The sequence below is a fragment of the Drosophila novamexicana genome, unplaced genomic scaffold, assembly GCF_003285875.2.
Source record: "Drosophila novamexicana strain 15010-1031.04,08,12 unplaced genomic scaffold, DnovRS2.1 tig00002045-arrow-arrow-pilon, whole genome shotgun sequence".
Classification (NCBI taxonomy): domain Eukaryota; kingdom Metazoa; phylum Arthropoda; class Insecta; order Diptera; family Drosophilidae; genus Drosophila; species Drosophila novamexicana.
This window is the reverse complement of record NW_020824929.1, coordinates 101,433-117,620: the sequence shown is the minus strand read 5'-3', so window position 1 is coordinate 117,620 and position 16,188 is coordinate 101,433. Positions and strand designations below refer to the sequence as shown.

Here is a 16,188-nt window from a genome sequence, read left to right as displayed (position 1 = left end):
TTCGATCTTGTTCAAAATCTGTTGATTTTTGAATATCTTCATTATGAGAACATTTTTTTTTTTTGTAAAATGGAATTATTCTTTTTGTAATCTCTCTTTTTTTTTTATCACTTGAGTAACTCACTTTTGGACTAGAAAAATTCTTCTTAAAATACTATTCTAAAATCGGACCTTGAGAAAGATGAAAAAAAAAAAAAACAAAAATTGAATTTTTCTTTGGTTTTAAAACGTACGAATATCACGCGCGTAGCCCTGAAAATGTCGGCTTATAGTTCGATATATATAGAATGGCTGGACATTATCGTATATATATATAGACATTGAGTTGATTAATTATATAGATATGTGTATGTTGTATATAGACATACACTTGATATTATATATATATATATGTAGACATCGATAGGTTCCATAGTTGGATATATAGTATAGTATAGTCGATTATATATCTAGATATAGGTAGGTGCTATATAGACACATAGTTGGCTATATATATATCGACTTTGGTCGACTCTATATAGACACATACTTGGGTTATACCTAGACATTTATATCTACATCTATATAGTATAGTCGATTATATATCTAGATATAGGTAGGGGCTATATAGACACATATATATATCGACTTTGGTCGACTCTATATAGACACATACTTGGTTATATCTAGACATTTATATCTACTCAAATAGTTGATTATATATCTAGACATGGGTAGCTTCTATATAGACACATAATTGTTTATAGCTAGACTCTATATCTGGACATTTATATCTGAATAGATGCAACTTTTTGTTGGATTCTATTTGGACACAAATTGTTGATTATCTATAGACATTGATAAGCTCTATTGCTGGATGTATGCATATGCCTATTTAAGATAGTTTATACATAGACAAATTATTGGTTATCCATAGACATTGATTGACTGAATTGAATTGCTGGATGCATATGCTTAATTGGACTGTTCTACATAGACAAAGGTAATTTATATTTAGACAACATGTTGATTATCCATAGACATCAAGTTTCTATTGCTGGATGTATATGCTTAATTGGACATAGATAGAATCTACTTAGACAAAATGTTGATTATCTATAGACATTGATAAGCTCTATTGCTGCCCAATTGGTATGCTCTACATAGACCTAAGTAGAATCGACTTGGACAAATTGTTGATTAAGTTTCTATTGCTGGATATATATGCCCAATTGGACACATAGTTCGACAAATTGTGGATTATCTTTAGACATTGATCGACTCTATGACTGGTTATTTATGTCTATATATATATATGGCCGGCTCTACACACACATGTTTGATTAATATATCGACATTGGTGGGCTTCAGATAGACATAGATTAACTTATATACCTATAGATATAGACATCCAATATGGTTATGAATATCATATGAAAAAAAAAAACAGGTTTAGCTATTTACAAGGCTTAATATAAATAAGGTTACATATAGATACTAATGCGAGCCTGCTGTTTATCCAAGAGGCGCAGCTGTTGCAGCTGTGGGAACTGTGGCAGCAGCTGTTGCGTTGGCAGCCGCTGCCGCTGCCTCGGGCTATTGGGGGCTATAGTGTGGACCTGGCGCGGGCACGCCCTTTGCCGTTGCATCAAACTCCGCCGTCGCCGGCTGTGGCAGCGGCAGTGGCTGTGCCGGCAGCGGTGGCGGCGCCGCTGTCACCGTAGCCGCAGCTATTGCCGTCGCCGTCGCCGCGGCCGCAGCCTCAACAACGGGCGTCTCTGGTGTCGGCTGGGGTGTTGGCAACGGCGGCGGCGGGCCGGCGCCAATGCGCTCCTGCAGCGTCTCGTATAGCTTGTGAATGTGCTCATTGTGTGCCGTTGTGGGCTGCATGGCCTTCATCAGCGTGCCGAGTCGGCCGGCGGGCAGCTTGTTGTGCACATACCAGAGCAGCTTCAGCATGTGCCGCGAGGTGACATTCTCGCGCTGCAGGCCGGCGAAAATGAACTCATCGAAGAGCGTGGTGCAAAAGTCTTCGGTGGCAAACTCATCGCTCATGGGTATCAGCAGGGCGATCAGCGAGTGCAGGAAGGGATCCTCGTAGGCGCGATCGTCCTTGCAAACGGAGAGTATGGCCAGAACGCGCAGCACGCCAACGCGATCCTTGGCGCGTGCCGTATGCAGTGTATAGTACATGGCCAGAATGCTGGCCACCGCGCTCTCCTGAATGTAGGCCTCGACGGCATCCGGGGCCGGGCCCGAATGCTCGATGGTGGTCAGCGCCGATTCGCGCTCGTCGGGCGGCAGCTTGGCGTGCAGACTGCGGCATTGATCGTCCACCATGAGCGACATGAGGGCTGGTAGAAACTTGGTGACCACCTGGCCATCCAGTTTGGGCTCCTTGAAGTCCTGCGAATCGATCATCACCCAGGCGCTCAGGCCCAGCGCCAGCATGCGCAACAACAATATCAATATCTGATTATCCCGGGCCATGCCCTCATTGTTGATCAGATGCTGCAGTATCTTGATGGCCGAGCTGGCCAAAAAATTGATGGCATAGGGATCGCACAGCGTCATGGACAAATCGCCTAGCACCTGCTCCTGGCCGCGCTTGATATTATCCAGAAAGCCTTGCAGTTCGCGCGAACGCTTTATATCGACGTTCTTCTCCCGAATGCAGGCATCCAGACACCAGGTGAACTTGTGGCACGGATCTATCGATATGATCTCCTGCACCTCCAGATCGTGGAGGGCCATCAGCAGCTCGGCGCGCAGCGTGCAATAGTGGACGTTGCGTGTGCGCAGAAAGAGTGTGCGCAGAAACTGCAAGACCATGTCGTAGAGCTTGACGCTGGAGCCAATCATATTGGCCAGCTTCTGAACGACCTCGCCCTGCCGCCGCACCTTGGGCGTGGGCTGAAAGAACAAATTGTTGAGATTCGTGTGATCGAACAGGATGTGCTCCTTCTCCCGTATATATTGCGATAGCAGCGGCGAGACCTCGTCGCCAAATAGCGATTGATTGTCGCGCCAGATCTGGCGCTTCACCTCCGTGTCCGTGTCCGCATAGAGTTCGCGATCGCGTACCAAAATCCGCAGATATTTATCATCAATGTGCTGGGTGTTCCGCAATATGGCCATGACAACGGGACGCAATGATTTGACGCGCACAACCGGAAAGCTCTTGACCAGCAGCTCCTTTAGCTTCTTTTCGCGTTCGCGCGGCTCCTTCTGGCCGAGCTCGTTGATGTGCGCGATTAGCTTGTCGCGCAGCTCCTCCATGAGGGATGTGTGAAAATCCAGACGGCGGACGCCATGCAAATCCAACAGCGGCAGCATGGGACGCAGCGACGGCAGCAGTACGCCATTCTCCAACTGGAGACATGGTTAAACATATACTTGATTCTTACAATTAACAAAAAAAAAAAACACAGGAAAAAAAACACACACACACACACACACAATGTTCGCGCTTAAACATACCTGAAAACTTTCGATGGCTTTAAGCGGATCTGTGCAGGAGGTTAGTGCCTCACGCAGGAACGCTTGACCAGGTATGTTGACATCCTCTAAGCCGGTGCCATTTTTTGTGGGCGTACTCATTTTCAGTCAACAATTATAAATTTTTTCGTGGTCTCCAACACGAAAATTTCTGCCAGTCGCGAAGACCAAGCAATGCACAACTATCGTTTAATTAGAGATCACAAAGCACCGATGTATCGATATGTGTTACCCGATGTCCGCTTGGCTTTTGCTCACACTTATCGATACCAAATGCTGTTTTATATACGTTTGTACACATTTCTGTGCCTGGTTATCATTATTATTAATTATGTTTCCTATGTTTTACATTTATGTAGTTTAATTAAAAATATAATAATCAATATTCGTGTCTATGCATTTTTGCTGCGCAATTTCTGATTGCATCGATATTTTCTACTACGATATATCGCTGCATGGGTGCCTTTGCCGATGCGAAACATCGGTGTTAGCTTGCAGACTATCGTTGATAGTGTTCCCTATTCCGCATTTATTAGTGCTCGTGCCTATCGCTGGTAAAATTCCACAGCCGCCATCTGGCAACGTTACGCTGCTTCTGTGGTGCCCAGCATATACAAACACAGTACGGCAACGCTAGTAACCCAAAAATTTCTATCTAAATTGTTTTTCCTGCGTAATTGAACATGGCCAATTCGTGGCTACCAAAAGCGCTGTGTGGCAAACGTGTGTGCATTAAATGAAAATTTGTGTGCATTTTTGGCTGGCCTGAGCACACGCAAACCTTTTTGCATGCCAGACCATTTTAACAAACTGGGAACAGCGGAAACTGACACCAAATTGCGGCCGAGTTGAACAATAAACGCAACAAAAAAAAAAGAAAAAACGAAAAAACGCAATCGCAATCGCGGCCAGGCGCAAAGCGCGTAAACAATAACAACTCCAGCTGCCAGCTAAATAATAGAAGCAACAGCAACAAGCTAACAAAACACATACACACACACACACATACACACGCCCACCCACCCACACACACACGCACACAGGCACACCATGTCGGAGCGCAAGCGTTATCACAAGGACAATGCGCCCACGGATGATATTATCACGCTTATCAATTTGGTGCGCCAGAATCCGGCGCTATATAACTACAAGCTGCAGCCGAACCAAAGGCGACGCCCGGACATACTCAGCGGCTGGCAGGAGGTCTCCCAGCAAATGGGCAGTGAGTACTAAGCTGGGCAAATCCCTGATCAAATTATATATATAAGCACACATTTACGACGCTTCCGCCCGCCGTTTCAGACAAGTACAGCGTGCAGGAGGTGCGACGCAAGTGGAAGAATCTGCGGGACACATATCATCAATACCGTCGACGCTCGCCCAAATGCATTGAGGGACGTCTGTCGAAGTGGCGATATGCCAAGCAGCTGGACTTCTTGTCGAAGGTGTATCAGCCGAAGCTGAAGGCGCATCGCAATGCGATGGCCGCTTTGGTGCAGATCAAAAAGCAGCCGGACGAGGATGACGATATCGATGATGATGATGATGTTGTCAATGGCATACAGCATGACCATGATGTCGATCATGAGCTAATCGATGAAGATGGGCACTCGAACGCAACGGCCATGTCCTCCTCGCATCATGCCAGCTCGCAAATAACGCTGGTCGATGAGACCGAGACATTCATATTGACCGCCTACGAGGAGAGCGTGGCCGATGATACGGTGCACACGCATCATCAGCATGCTCACCATGGCCAGCAGCAGCATCATCATCATCACCATCATCATCATCAGCAGCAGCAGCAGCAGCAGCAGCAACAGCAGCAGCAGCAGCACCATCATCATCATCACCATCAGACGCAGCATGACGGCAGCATTTCCAGCATTGAATTGTCACAAATCACGCAGGACGACGACGACGTTGTCGACGATGAGCTGGACGATGATGACGATGAGGTCGTCGATCATGATGGCCAGACGGTCGATATTGTTAAGCATGAACTGGACGAGGATGGCGTCGCCAACGGCACCGAGGTTGACTACGAGGAGGTTTGCCTCTACGAAGAGGCCAGCGGTCCGCACTGCGAACTGGGCGTCGATGGCAGCAGCGATGTCACCGACAGCAAGGGCTTCCATTACATTGATGCCGATGGCTTTTGCATTGAAGACATCGAACCGGAGCCCGAGCAGCGCAACACCGTTGCCGTGCCGCTGCGTGCCACACATCATGCCCAGCATCCGCATGCACAGCATGCAACGCATCATTTCGCCAGCGCAGCGACCGTCAGCAGCGCCACGGCCAGCAACAGCGTGCTCTCGGGCAATGGCAGCGTCATCACGGCCGACGCCAAGCTGAAGAATCTCACGCTGGTCACAACGACGGCGTCGGCGAGCAGCCAGCGCTGCCAGGATTCAGCTGCCAGCCAGCAGCAAATAGCGCTCGTCGATGTGACCGAAGCGACCAGCACAAGTGTCACCATCTCGAGCACGCCGGCGGTTGCCTTGAATGCGGCAACGGTGAGCACCACGCTGCCAGCGGCGGCAGCGGTGCCGGCGGCAGCAACAGCCACACTGTGCAATACTTCCACAAATACGCCGTACAATAGCGCTGCGACGGCGACAACTATTTTACAGCTGCCGGCTTTGAGCTGCGGCGGCGGCGGCGGCGGGAATGGGAATGGGGGCGCCTCCTCCATCAGCGTCGCGTCGAGCAGCACGCTGATCAAGGACGACGAACAGCAGCAGTTGGCGCAGGCGCTGATCAAGCGCGATGAGCTTGATTTGTTCTTTGATTTTCTCAAAAAGAAAATGCAATATTTTAGCAAGACACAAATCACGCACATCCAAATGGAATTTCTCAATTGTGTCAGCAGGCAGGAGGTCGCCGATCAGGATGCCAAGGATTAGCTGGCCAATTCTTCGTTTACTTCAATCTATGTCGATTTGTAGCAAAAACACAATATGGAATACAAAAAAAAAAAAAATAGAAAGCTGCACCTGACCCCGAACCCGAAATCGAACCCTGCCCAGTTCTTCTCTTTCCTTTTTGTAAGTGTTTGTCTGTAGCTTTAGCCTCGCTTTAATCTGCATTCATATGGTATATATATATATATATATGCCTATATGCGTGTATAACTGTATATCCGTATGCTATGTTTTAACGTAAACCCCACAACAGTAAAAATTTAAAATTTAAAAAAAAAACGCAAAATACAAAAACCTAAACATAATCAATTAGCATGTACGGCCTTCGAGTGTAATGAATATAATTGTAAAATAAACTAATCAATTCTCGAAACAAACTGTTCAAATTGTAAACAAAAAACAAATAACAAACAACAACAACAACAACAAAAAGCTCGCGATATTCATTTACCTCTGCCAGCCCGATCCAATTGCACGCGTGCGAGCCAAGCGGCAGCATCTCTCCTTCTCGCTCTCTCTCTCATAAGCCGTTTACATTGTCGCCTAACAGCGCGCACATCTATTAACAGATGCCACTGTAGCATAACAGAACTGCGACTTTATGTTATGAAACAAAGCCTCGATAAAGGGGATTTTGAGACTTTGATATGCACTTCTAAACAGCTTGAACAAACGTAGTTATAGACATGTCTATATATAGGTATTGTCATGATCATGATTTATCAAAGACACTTAGATTCTTGTCAAAAAAAAAGCAAAAAATTGCAAGTGTTCAGTTTTGAGAGTAGGGTTCTTTTTTTATAGATTATCTTTGATATTTATTTGCGTTTAGCCTGCGATTGGCTCTCGTCCCGGCACAGGATAAGCAGTTAACAACGACAACAACAACAACAACAATAGAGGGTTGGATGTGGTTGAGGATTGTATAAATTTGTAAACAAAACTTAAACGAAACAACTTAGGCTAGACTTTAGCGCTGGCCAATAAATACACAGACACATATGCATGCATAACCATATATATATATATATATATATATATGTACACATATATCTATATAGATCGCACTATGTGCCGGTTGTCTGAAGGCTGGTTCAGGTGGCATGTGGACTGGCTCGACTGGGCCGGATCAACACGATTTAGACGCAGATCACGCTGCCGGCGGCTGCATCGTCTGCGGCGACTGGGGCAGCGTTTCGCCCTTGAGCCGCGCTATAAACTCCGAGTTGAAGTAGATGACGGTGATGGTGATATCGTCGCGGTACAGGCGCACCACGTCCTGCGGCAGCGACAAATAATACGAGATCTTCGAGTGCTCAATGCCATAGTCTGTGGCGCCCAGAGCATGGCGTATCAGATGCGTGGCCGCATTCTGATCGATCGGTTTGCGTGTGAGACCCGCTCTGCAAAAAAAAAAACAAAAACGGATGAATGAAAACGAATTTCCCGTTGAGGTAAACGCATTTACTTACTTGCGCTCGGCTAGCTGATCGGAGATTTGCTGCAGCGTTACATTGCCGGGCGGCAGGCGCATCGGTTCCATTGTTTTTTTCGAGTTAATGTGCTCACCCACAAGGCTGACAACCTCGCTGGGCGTTAGGAAATCCCAGAGGCCGTCACTGGCAATGACTAGAAACTTATCGTTCGCGCACAGCTCGTGCTGTTGCACATCCGGCCGGGCGGTCAGGTACGGTGGCGTATAATAATTTGGCGGCAACACCTGCTCCCCGAACATGGGCACCACCTTCTGCTGTAGCGTTTCCACGGGCCATTTGTAGCGATAGTCGCCGAAGGCACGCAACGGCGCCAGCTGGCTGAGCAGCCGGCCATTTCGTATTACCGTTTCGCGCTCCTCGCGCGGATGTTCGCCAAGTATGCGGCTAACCTCCTGCATGTTCTCCACATTGTGCTCGATGTTCATCTTTTTGGGATGCCATTGATTCGTCTGCGGATCCAGCACGCCCAGCACGGCGCCACAGTCCCCAGTGCTGGCCACATGCAGCTGCAGGCCCTCCAAGTGCACCAGGCAGGCGACGGCGCCTGCCAGCAAGAAGAACAAGAAAACAGCGTGTCTAGTTAGGCTGACGTTTAAATATTTTGCTTATGCCAATGTCAATTCAATTAACTGCCAGTTAAGGGTACACAGTGTTCTTGTCAACTAAATTAACTGTCAGTTAAGTAAGCATATATTACAACATAATGGCAACACTATGTATACGAATGCTTAGTTATTTTAATTATGAATCAATTTTGCCAATTTCTCTCAGTCAAATGCAGCCCTAACTAAATGACATTTAGCCGGGCTCCACTTTAACGTGCGGCTAAACTTTAACTGGAGACTTGCGTTCAACCATTTGCTGGTGTTGCCAGATTGTTTCAAATAAAAATGCCAACTAGGAAAAAGCTGTAGCTTACCCGACAGCGCCACGCCCATGGTGCGCGCATCATTGTTGTCCAACGCTTCCTGGGCCAAATCCGCATCCAGCTGAAGGAATGCGTGCTCCAGCTCGCTGGCCACATCCCGTTGCGGCACCTCGGCCAAACGCTTGATATACTGCTGAAAGCTGCGCTCATAGATGGGCCGTATCTCGCTGACAAAGTCGACCTTGTCGTTGTGGCACTTGAGAAACGACTGGCTGTCGCAGCCCTGTTTCAGCTGCTGCTTGAGCACCTGGCGCGGCAGCGTGCCGGCCGATATGTAGCGCAGCAGGCGTTTGGAGACCACCTGGCCGCAGGCGGCGCCCGCATGGCCATCGAAGACGCCGCATATGAAGCCGTTGCGGAACTGGAGGCTGGCCTCGGTGCGCGAATCCTCGCAGGGAGAATTGGAGCCAAGCTGATTTGTTTCATAGCTGCGTATGATGCCGTCCAGCGGGAAATTGTAAACAAACTCGTTCTCCTTCAGTGCAATATTCACCTGCAACAACAACAACAACAACAACAACAACAACGATAACAACAACAGTTAGCTGGATCGATACCGCACAGCTGCATCGATACTTACATCGTAGGGACTTAGTTGGGGCAGTTGGGGTAGCAGCCGCAGGGCATTGAGACTGAAATCACGCACATTGCTGCGCACATAGCCAATGGCGTCGTGCAGCGCAAACCTTAACATCTATATATATATATATGTATATGCTAGCTATTTAGCGGCAGCGACACAAGATCTTGCGTTTAATAACCTTCGGCGCACACGCTGGGCCCGTTTGCCTGGCGAATGTGTACGTTAACAGTTATGCAGTTAACAGTTAACGTTTGGCAATTATTCGTGCGCCGTTGCGCGTCTGTTGTTGATTGTGTATGCGCCTAAGTTGTTTGTTGTTGTTGTTCTCTGTCTGTTATTGTACATTTGTGCAATGCAATAGTAAAAACAATATAAAAATAAAGCCGAAATAAAACGAACTAATGTCAAATGTGACAGCTAGTGATGACAATCGAATAACGATACATGCATATTTGAAGATCGATACTATCAATAATAGTGCAAGTCGACTGTTATAAATGGTTTGTTTATTTGTGGACAGCAGCGCAAAGGTGAAATTACTTATAAAATGTTTGATTTCATGCAATTTCCTATATATGTGCTAAATCGATGCCAAATTTAAATTGGTAGCGTTGCCACTCTGCACTTGAGTACTTGCATGCGCATTGTACTCGTTTGCCAGCCCTAAAGCCAGCCCACACACACACACACACACATACAGAAATTGACGTGCGTTAGAAAAAAAAAAACAAACAACTGAGCAGCTGAGTTACTTTAAATTCAATAAACAAAAAGGCTGCAGTTTATTTATACTTTGCTCTTGGCTCAGTTTGTGCAAAATCTAATCGAGTGTGCTCTTTAGAAGACAGAACGAGAAAAAAAAGGACTCGCAGCGAATTTGCGTATTAACGCAAAATAACAACAAACGAGAACGGGGCAAAGGGGCCACGCTCTGAAGCTGTTGGAGAGGGGAAGGAGGAAACAAAACATACACACACACACACAATGGTTGAGCCTATTTTTGATTATCAATTTCGCTTAATACTCATCGGCGACAGCACTGTGGGCAAAAGTTCGCTGCTCAAATTCTTTACAGATGGAAAATTTGCGGAGGTACGCGTTAAATTGTAATCTCAATATGTGTATGAACAGTGCGCAATAATAACAATTACATAATTAAGTGGCTAAAATGGCGAAAAATTATTAATAAAGACAAAGTCTGTTGCAGCCGCAGCCTCTCTAAGTGTGCGTGCGTGTGTGTGTGTGTGTGAGTGTGTGTGTTTTCTTACTGATAATGCAAGCGCAGCAGCAGCAGCAGCAACAACAAGAACAGAAAGTGTGGCAACCTTGGACTGCGCGCGCATATTTTTGAATTTGTGCTAAAACCCTTTATTGTCGATGTGATCTACATTCTTTTGATTTCATTTGTTGATACACACCCGATTTTGATTTTAATATTTGGATCTTTGCAGCTATCTGATCCCACAGTGGGCGTTGACTTTTTCGCCCGCCTCATCGAAATGAAGGACGGCAAACAGATCAAACTGCAGCTGTGGGACACGGCCGGACAGGAGCGTTTCCGTTCAATAACAAAGTCCTACTATCGCAATTCGGTTGGCGTGCTGCTCGTCTATGATATATCGAATCATGCCAGCTTTGAGCATATACCCCTCTGGATGATGGAGGCGCAGCGTCACATCGAGCCGCATCGGCCGGTGTTCGCGTTGGTCGGCTGTAAGCTGGATCTGGTGAATGCGGGCGGGCATCGTGAGGTGTCCACCGAGGAGGCGCAAACATTTGCCAAACAGCATGGCCTGCATTTTGTGGAGACATCGGCGCGCACCGGCGCCAACGTTGAGGAGGCTTTCCGCATGGTCACACAGGAGGTCTATGCCCGCATACGTTCCGGCGAATACAAGGCCGAGGATGGCTGGGATGGCATCAAGTCGGGCTTTGCGCGGCCCAATAGTCTGGACTTTAATCTGGTTATGGCTGAGCCCGAGAAATCCTCCTGCTGTTGATTTAATTAAACCGAATGCGTGTGTTTAATTTGATTTGTTTTGTTTACAATTTTCCATACATATACATGATATGTGTATATATACATATATTTTTTATTTAATTTTTTTTTTTATAATCGGAATTTTAATTGATCGTGCACCAAGTTGATCTTTGACCTCATATTACGTGCATTGATGGCGATTTGTAACATTTTTCTTTGTTGACTCGTTTTTAATAGCGCACCAAAAAGAACTAAGAAAATAGAAATCAATATAAGGAAGTGCAAGCGTATTGTACAAATATATATATTTATATATCTGTATGTATTGCAGCTATTTTAAGTTTCGTTCTTAAGTTAATCCAAATATTTGTACACAAAGATCATTCGGCCGATTGGATTGGACTCATTTAAGTACAATATGTTATTTGCCTTTAATCCGAAACCAAACTGATTCTTACCGAAAGCGAAATAACAGCCAAGCGTCATTCACAAAGCTCTTTTTTTTTTTTTTTTATTAAAAACTTTTTCAGCTTTATACGTAGCAGAGATTTGTGCTCTACTAATTAACTTATACAAGAAATACTTATATATATATAGATATACATATATAAAAAGCAAGGTTGCATATACTTGAACTTGAAATATAAACGTTTTTATTGATTAATCAGCGCTTTCATTTATGAATAACTTTTAAGGAACCGCGAACATTTTGAAAGCTGCCGCCCAATTGCGCGCAGTCTGGCAACGCGCTTGCCCTGGCCAGCTGTATTACAGTGGCAGCTCAGCTGTTAATGCCTGGGCATCGAGTACTTTATGGTTCGGCAGCTGCTTAAGCAATTTTTATGCACAATTTGCATTATTTTGTAATTATTGAATTAACTATTAGTTTATAAACACTCAACGATTGAGTGCTACATAAATTTGAAATTCAAGAACAACGTTGGCCGTGCGGCAAGTGCTAAATATCGATGCCAGTTCAGCTATCGATATACATATTACTATCGAGTTTGCTGTCAAAAAAGCAGTCTTTTTTTTTTGTAGAGTGTCTAACACACAGATACTCCAGATTAGCGCGTGCCACTTTTAATTTCGACGGCCACACACAAAAATAGAAAAAAAATATCACACACACAATAAACTTGTACTGACAAAATAACCGATATGGGTAACGTGCTAGCGGCATCATCCGGCCTCGATACAACGGCGGCGCGCAGCAACAGTGTGGCTGCCAGCCTGGGTTTGCCGGAACCAGCCGCAATTCCAACAGAGCCAACACCATCGGCAGCGATTGCCGCCGATGCCAGCGTTGCGGCCAAGGATCATCAATTGGAAAATCCCGGCACCGTTGAGGAGTTGCATAAAAAATGCAAAGGTATGCAATGTCATTCAGTAAATTCAATACACAATTGCAAATGTTTCGCACTGATGACATAACCTACAACCATGTGAAGGGGGCGGGGGCGCTGCGCTCGTACAGCGGGCCCCCGTACGTGTGCGTGCGCCTGTGTGCGTGCATGCGTGCGCCTGTGTGCGTGTGTGTGTCTGTGCGTGTGCGTTGGGTTCTGATTATGTATTATCAGTGCATATACAGTGAAAGCTATCATAAGCGGACACCTGCCGCTGCGGTGGTCTGATAGCTGTCCGCTTATGAGAGAGACATGCATTCATTTTACATTTCAAACAGTTTCTTTGAGTTGTATTATCAATTACAATTTCATAATATTGCAATAATATATGACAAGCTGACAGCCAGGCAGGAAGCCGGTTCGAATCTGTGCATGAAAGCTTTCACTGTATCTGCAGCTTGTCTCAATATGGTTTGGACAATTTTGATACTTCACTAATCGACTTTATTCCCGAACAGATGTGCAGGCCATCACGTTCGAGGGCGCCAAGATCATGCTGAACAAGGGGCTGAGCAATCATTTTCAGGTATCGCACACGATCAACATGAGCACCACAGTGCCCAGTGGTTATCGCTTTGGTGCCACCTATGTGGGCACCAAACAGTACAGCCCCACCGAGGCGTTTCCCGTGCTGCTGGGCGACATTGATCCATCGGGCAATCTGAATGCGAATGTTATACATCAGTTCTCGTCGCGTTTGCGCTGCAAATTCGCCTCCCAGGTATGTGTGGCATGCTTCTTTCCATTTCGAACTTGCAATTTGCTAATTGCTTAATGTTTCTCGTACAGATTCAGGAGTCCAAAATGATGGCCACACAGCTGAGCACAGACTATCGGGGCAACGATTTTACCGCCTCGATAACGCTGGGCAATCCCAGCATATTTACCAATTCCGGCGTTGTTGTTGGCCAATATCTACAGTCGGTTACGCAGCGCATGGCCCTCGGCGCCGAGGTGGCCTATCAGTATGGCCCCAATGTGCCCGGCCGCCAGATAGCGATTGTCTCCGCCCTGGGCCGCTATTCCAATGGCGATTCCATTTGGTCCGGCACTCTCGGTCCAAGCGGTCTGCACTTGTGCTACTATCAGAAGGCCAGCGAGCAGCTGCAAATTGGCGTCGAGGTCGAAACAAGTCTACGCATGCAGGAGTCTGTCGCGACCATAGCCTATCAAATTGATTTGCCCAAGGCGGATTTGGTGTTCAGAGGTTAGACATTGCAAATCCTATAGCTGTCATAACTAAAACTGTTCTCACTGACGAACTGACGCGCTCTAAGAGCTAGGCATGTTTTACTGTAGTCACGTGTTTCTTGCACAATCCACGCGCAACAGCGCAAAATGAGCGGAAATGCTGCTTATAAACGTATTTGTTAGGCCTTCAATTCATCTACACTCGTGGTGTGTTTCACACTTTTCGCAAATTCCACGCCATTTGGCGGAAAAGTGAAAGCTTTAAGCTCACTTTTAAAGCTTGCTAAAGCTGTTTTTTAGCAACAGGCAGAAACTTGTCTTGATTCTTAATTGGAAAATTGTTAGAAAGTTTCTTGTTTTCCATTCAATTCCAATTCGTTTTCCTTGTTTCTGTTTATTCCAAAGTTTAAATATCTTTCGAGCGGGAGCCAAACTTTTTGCACCAATTCACGCCAGCTGGCGGAAAATGCGCGAAAACTTGTTGAATGCAAATTGAGTTCGTGTCTGAAGAACTTCTCGTTTTTCCGGCTCTCTTAAGCAAACTTGACAAATGCAAATGCTTTTTATATATATAAGCTAGATCTTATCAATATCTATGGAAAGAATCGCTTGTAGAATAAGTTTTTATAAGGCAAACCTTGAGGTTTTTTTACAAACTGTGCACTTCGCAAAAAGTATTTTGGACTTTGGCAGAGAAATTCTTTTGACATTCAAATGAAAGTGAAGACGCAGACTCTCAACATTTTGGTATTAGGAGATGACATGGCTAAGTTGGATTTTTGTTAAATTGAATGTATATGTACATATTATAATATATATTCAATTTGTTGCAGGCTCCATCGACTCAAATTGGCATATTTCGGGCGTGCTGGAAAAGCGCCTGCAGCCGCTGCCCTTCTCCTTTGCGCTGAGCGGACGCATGAATCATGTGAAGAATAACTTTAAGCTTGGCTGCGGACTGATGATTGGTTAAGCCTCAACACACAACAACCACACACAACAACAACAACACAACAACAACAACAACAACAATAGCAACAACAGCACCAGCAACAAAATCTACAATAACAGAATCGGAGAAATTCAGATATACAGATCGTAGACATGGAATTATCAACAAAATCATTATTGTAGTCGTTTATCACACACACACACACACACACACACACACATACACCTCATACACACAACTGCAGCAAGCATAGCATGTATATATATATATATATATATATATATATATATATATACACACTCATATATATATATGCATTTGTTCAATTTGTTTTTATTCCGAAAAGGTTTTTGATAATTTGACACTCAAAAATGAAATTGCAATCGTCAAAAAAACAAAATGTGCTAAATTCCAAAAAGAAAACAACAAAACAACAAATGCCACAACAACAACAACAACAACAACTGGCCACAGGCAATAATAGAAACAAAAAAAAAAGAAAACAGCAAGTAAATATATTCCTTTGTACACAAAAAGCGGGGAGCATAAGCTGCAAAACAAGCACGTTGTTAAATGTAAAATACACAATCAGCTGTATTTGGTATTAGTTTACACAATAATAATATAATAATAAAACAAAAAAAACAACAAGAGAGCAAAAAGTCATAAGTTGAAGTCACATTTCAACTGCTGTCTGTGCATATATCTAACTATATCTATATATATATATATATATATATATATCTATCATAATATATCATGTGTATCATCTGAACCAGATTGCCTGCCCTGCCCCCCCCCCCCCCCCCCCCCCCCCACACACACACACACACACACACACACACACGCGCGCGCGCGCGCACGCCGAGAATTCCAAATACCACAAATGCCAGTTATCATTTTGTATACCTAAGTTGTTTTCCTAATTAGCCATATTTTGAGCGCATTTCCTGTTGAGACAGTTTTTTTCAAGTAACGAGTAGCGCTACCAACGTGTAGCTTTTAATTTCAGCGAGTAAATTGAAAATGTTTTGAAAGCGCGCTTTAAAAATCAAAATCAAATTCAAACTGCTTTAAGTTCATAATTTGTCAAGTAACGAGTAAAGCTTACAATAAGCTGGCCTGCCAGCACTTAGTCACTCGCTGGAAAAAATGTGTTAGAAATATGCTTAAAGATATGTTGAAACTTATTTAAAAAAAAAAAACACTGAAAATAAAACCCAAAAGCTTTAAGTACATATTTTGTA

General features: G+C 44.9%; 5 protein-coding genes across 5 annotated transcripts; 3 read left to right on the top strand and 2 right to left on the bottom strand.

Annotated features, from left to right (window-relative positions):
* Positions 1-449: 449 nt before the first annotated feature.
* LOC115768818 (negative elongation factor B) lies at positions 450-3,670 on the bottom strand. The gene is made up of 2 exons (XM_030713516.1): positions 3,460-3,670; positions 450-3,351 (listed from the first exon to the last, which is right to left on the bottom strand). Exons 1-2 carry the CDS (start codon positions 3,577-3,579, stop codon positions 1,576-1,578), a joined length of 1,896 nt encoding a protein of 631 aa, XP_030569376.1. The 5' UTR covers positions 3,580-3,670; the 3' UTR covers positions 450-1,575.
* Positions 3,671-4,459: 789 nt separating this feature from the next.
* Positions 4,460-6,772, top strand: LOC115768817 (box A-binding factor). The gene is made up of 2 exons (XM_030713515.1): positions 4,460-4,699; positions 4,780-6,772. Exons 1-2 carry the CDS (start codon positions 4,528-4,530, stop codon positions 6,384-6,386), a joined length of 1,779 nt encoding a protein of 592 aa, XP_030569375.1. The 5' UTR covers positions 4,460-4,527; the 3' UTR covers positions 6,387-6,772.
* A 431-nt stretch (positions 6,773-7,203) lies between these two features.
* LOC115768812 (pyruvate dehydrogenase [acetyl-transferring]-phosphatase 1, mitochondrial) lies at positions 7,204-9,816 on the bottom strand. The gene is made up of 4 exons (XM_030713509.1): positions 9,409-9,816; positions 8,820-9,321; positions 7,877-8,444; positions 7,204-7,807 (listed from the first exon to the last, which is right to left on the bottom strand). The coding sequence occupies exons 1-4, from the start codon at positions 9,520-9,522 to the stop codon at positions 7,555-7,557; spliced, it is 1,437 nt and encodes a 478-aa protein (XP_030569369.1). The 5' UTR covers positions 9,523-9,816; the 3' UTR covers positions 7,204-7,554.
* Positions 9,817-10,123: 307 nt separating this feature from the next.
* On the top strand, positions 10,124-11,474 carry LOC115768814 (ras-related protein Rab-39B). The gene is made up of 2 exons (XM_030713511.1): positions 10,124-10,503; positions 10,863-11,474. Exons 1-2 carry the CDS (start codon positions 10,396-10,398, stop codon positions 11,409-11,411), a joined length of 657 nt encoding a protein of 218 aa, XP_030569371.1. The 5' UTR covers positions 10,124-10,395; the 3' UTR covers positions 11,412-11,474.
* Positions 11,475-12,417: 943 nt separating this feature from the next.
* Positions 12,418-15,207, top strand: LOC115768813 (mitochondrial import receptor subunit TOM40 homolog 1). The gene is made up of 4 exons (XM_030713510.1): positions 12,418-12,764; positions 13,257-13,519; positions 13,588-14,005; positions 14,823-15,207. The coding sequence occupies exons 1-4, from the start codon at positions 12,554-12,556 to the stop codon at positions 14,960-14,962; spliced, it is 1,032 nt and encodes a 343-aa protein (XP_030569370.1). The 5' UTR covers positions 12,418-12,553; the 3' UTR covers positions 14,963-15,207.
* Positions 15,208-16,188: the final 981 nt, after the last annotated feature.

Excerpts from the sequence above, each read along its gene's own strand:
- LOC115768818 (XM_030713516.1), bottom strand. The coding sequence starts at position 3,579 with ATGAGTACGCCCACAAAAAATGGCACCGGCTTAGAGGATGTCAACATA. Across the intron at positions 3,352-3,459 it reads AAGCCATCGAAAGTTTTCAG|TTGGAGAATGGCGTACTGCT; the intron begins GTATGTTTAAGC and ends CCATGTCTCCAG.
- LOC115768817 (XM_030713515.1), top strand. The coding sequence starts at position 4,528 with ATGTCGGAGCGCAAGCGTTATCACAAGGACAATGCGCCCACGGATGAT. Across the intron at positions 4,700-4,779 it reads GGTCTCCCAGCAAATGGGCA|ACAAGTACAGCGTGCAGGAG; the intron begins GTGAGTACTAAG and ends CCGCCGTTTCAG.
- LOC115768812 (XM_030713509.1), bottom strand. The coding sequence starts at position 9,522 with ATGTTAAGGTTTGCGCTGCACGACGCCATTGGCTATGTGCGCAGCAAT. Across the intron at positions 9,322-9,408 it reads CCCAACTAAGTCCCTACGAT|GTGAATATTGCACTGAAGGA; the intron begins GTAAGTATCGAT and ends TTGTTGTTGCAG. Across the intron at positions 8,445-8,819 it reads CATGGGCGTGGCGCTGTCGG|GCGCCGTCGCCTGCCTGGTG; the intron begins GTAAGCTACAGC and ends TCTTGCTGGCAG.
- LOC115768814 (XM_030713511.1), top strand. The coding sequence starts at position 10,396 with ATGGTTGAGCCTATTTTTGATTATCAATTTCGCTTAATACTCATCGGC. Across the intron at positions 10,504-10,862 it reads CAGATGGAAAATTTGCGGAG|CTATCTGATCCCACAGTGGG; the intron begins GTACGCGTTAAA and ends GGATCTTTGCAG.
- LOC115768813 (XM_030713510.1), top strand. The coding sequence starts at position 12,554 with ATGGGTAACGTGCTAGCGGCATCATCCGGCCTCGATACAACGGCGGCG. Across the intron at positions 12,765-13,256 it reads GTTGCATAAAAAATGCAAAG|ATGTGCAGGCCATCACGTTC; the intron begins GTATGCAATGTC and ends ATTCCCGAACAG. Across the intron at positions 14,006-14,822 it reads GGCGGATTTGGTGTTCAGAG|GCTCCATCGACTCAAATTGG; the intron begins GTTAGACATTGC and ends AATTTGTTGCAG.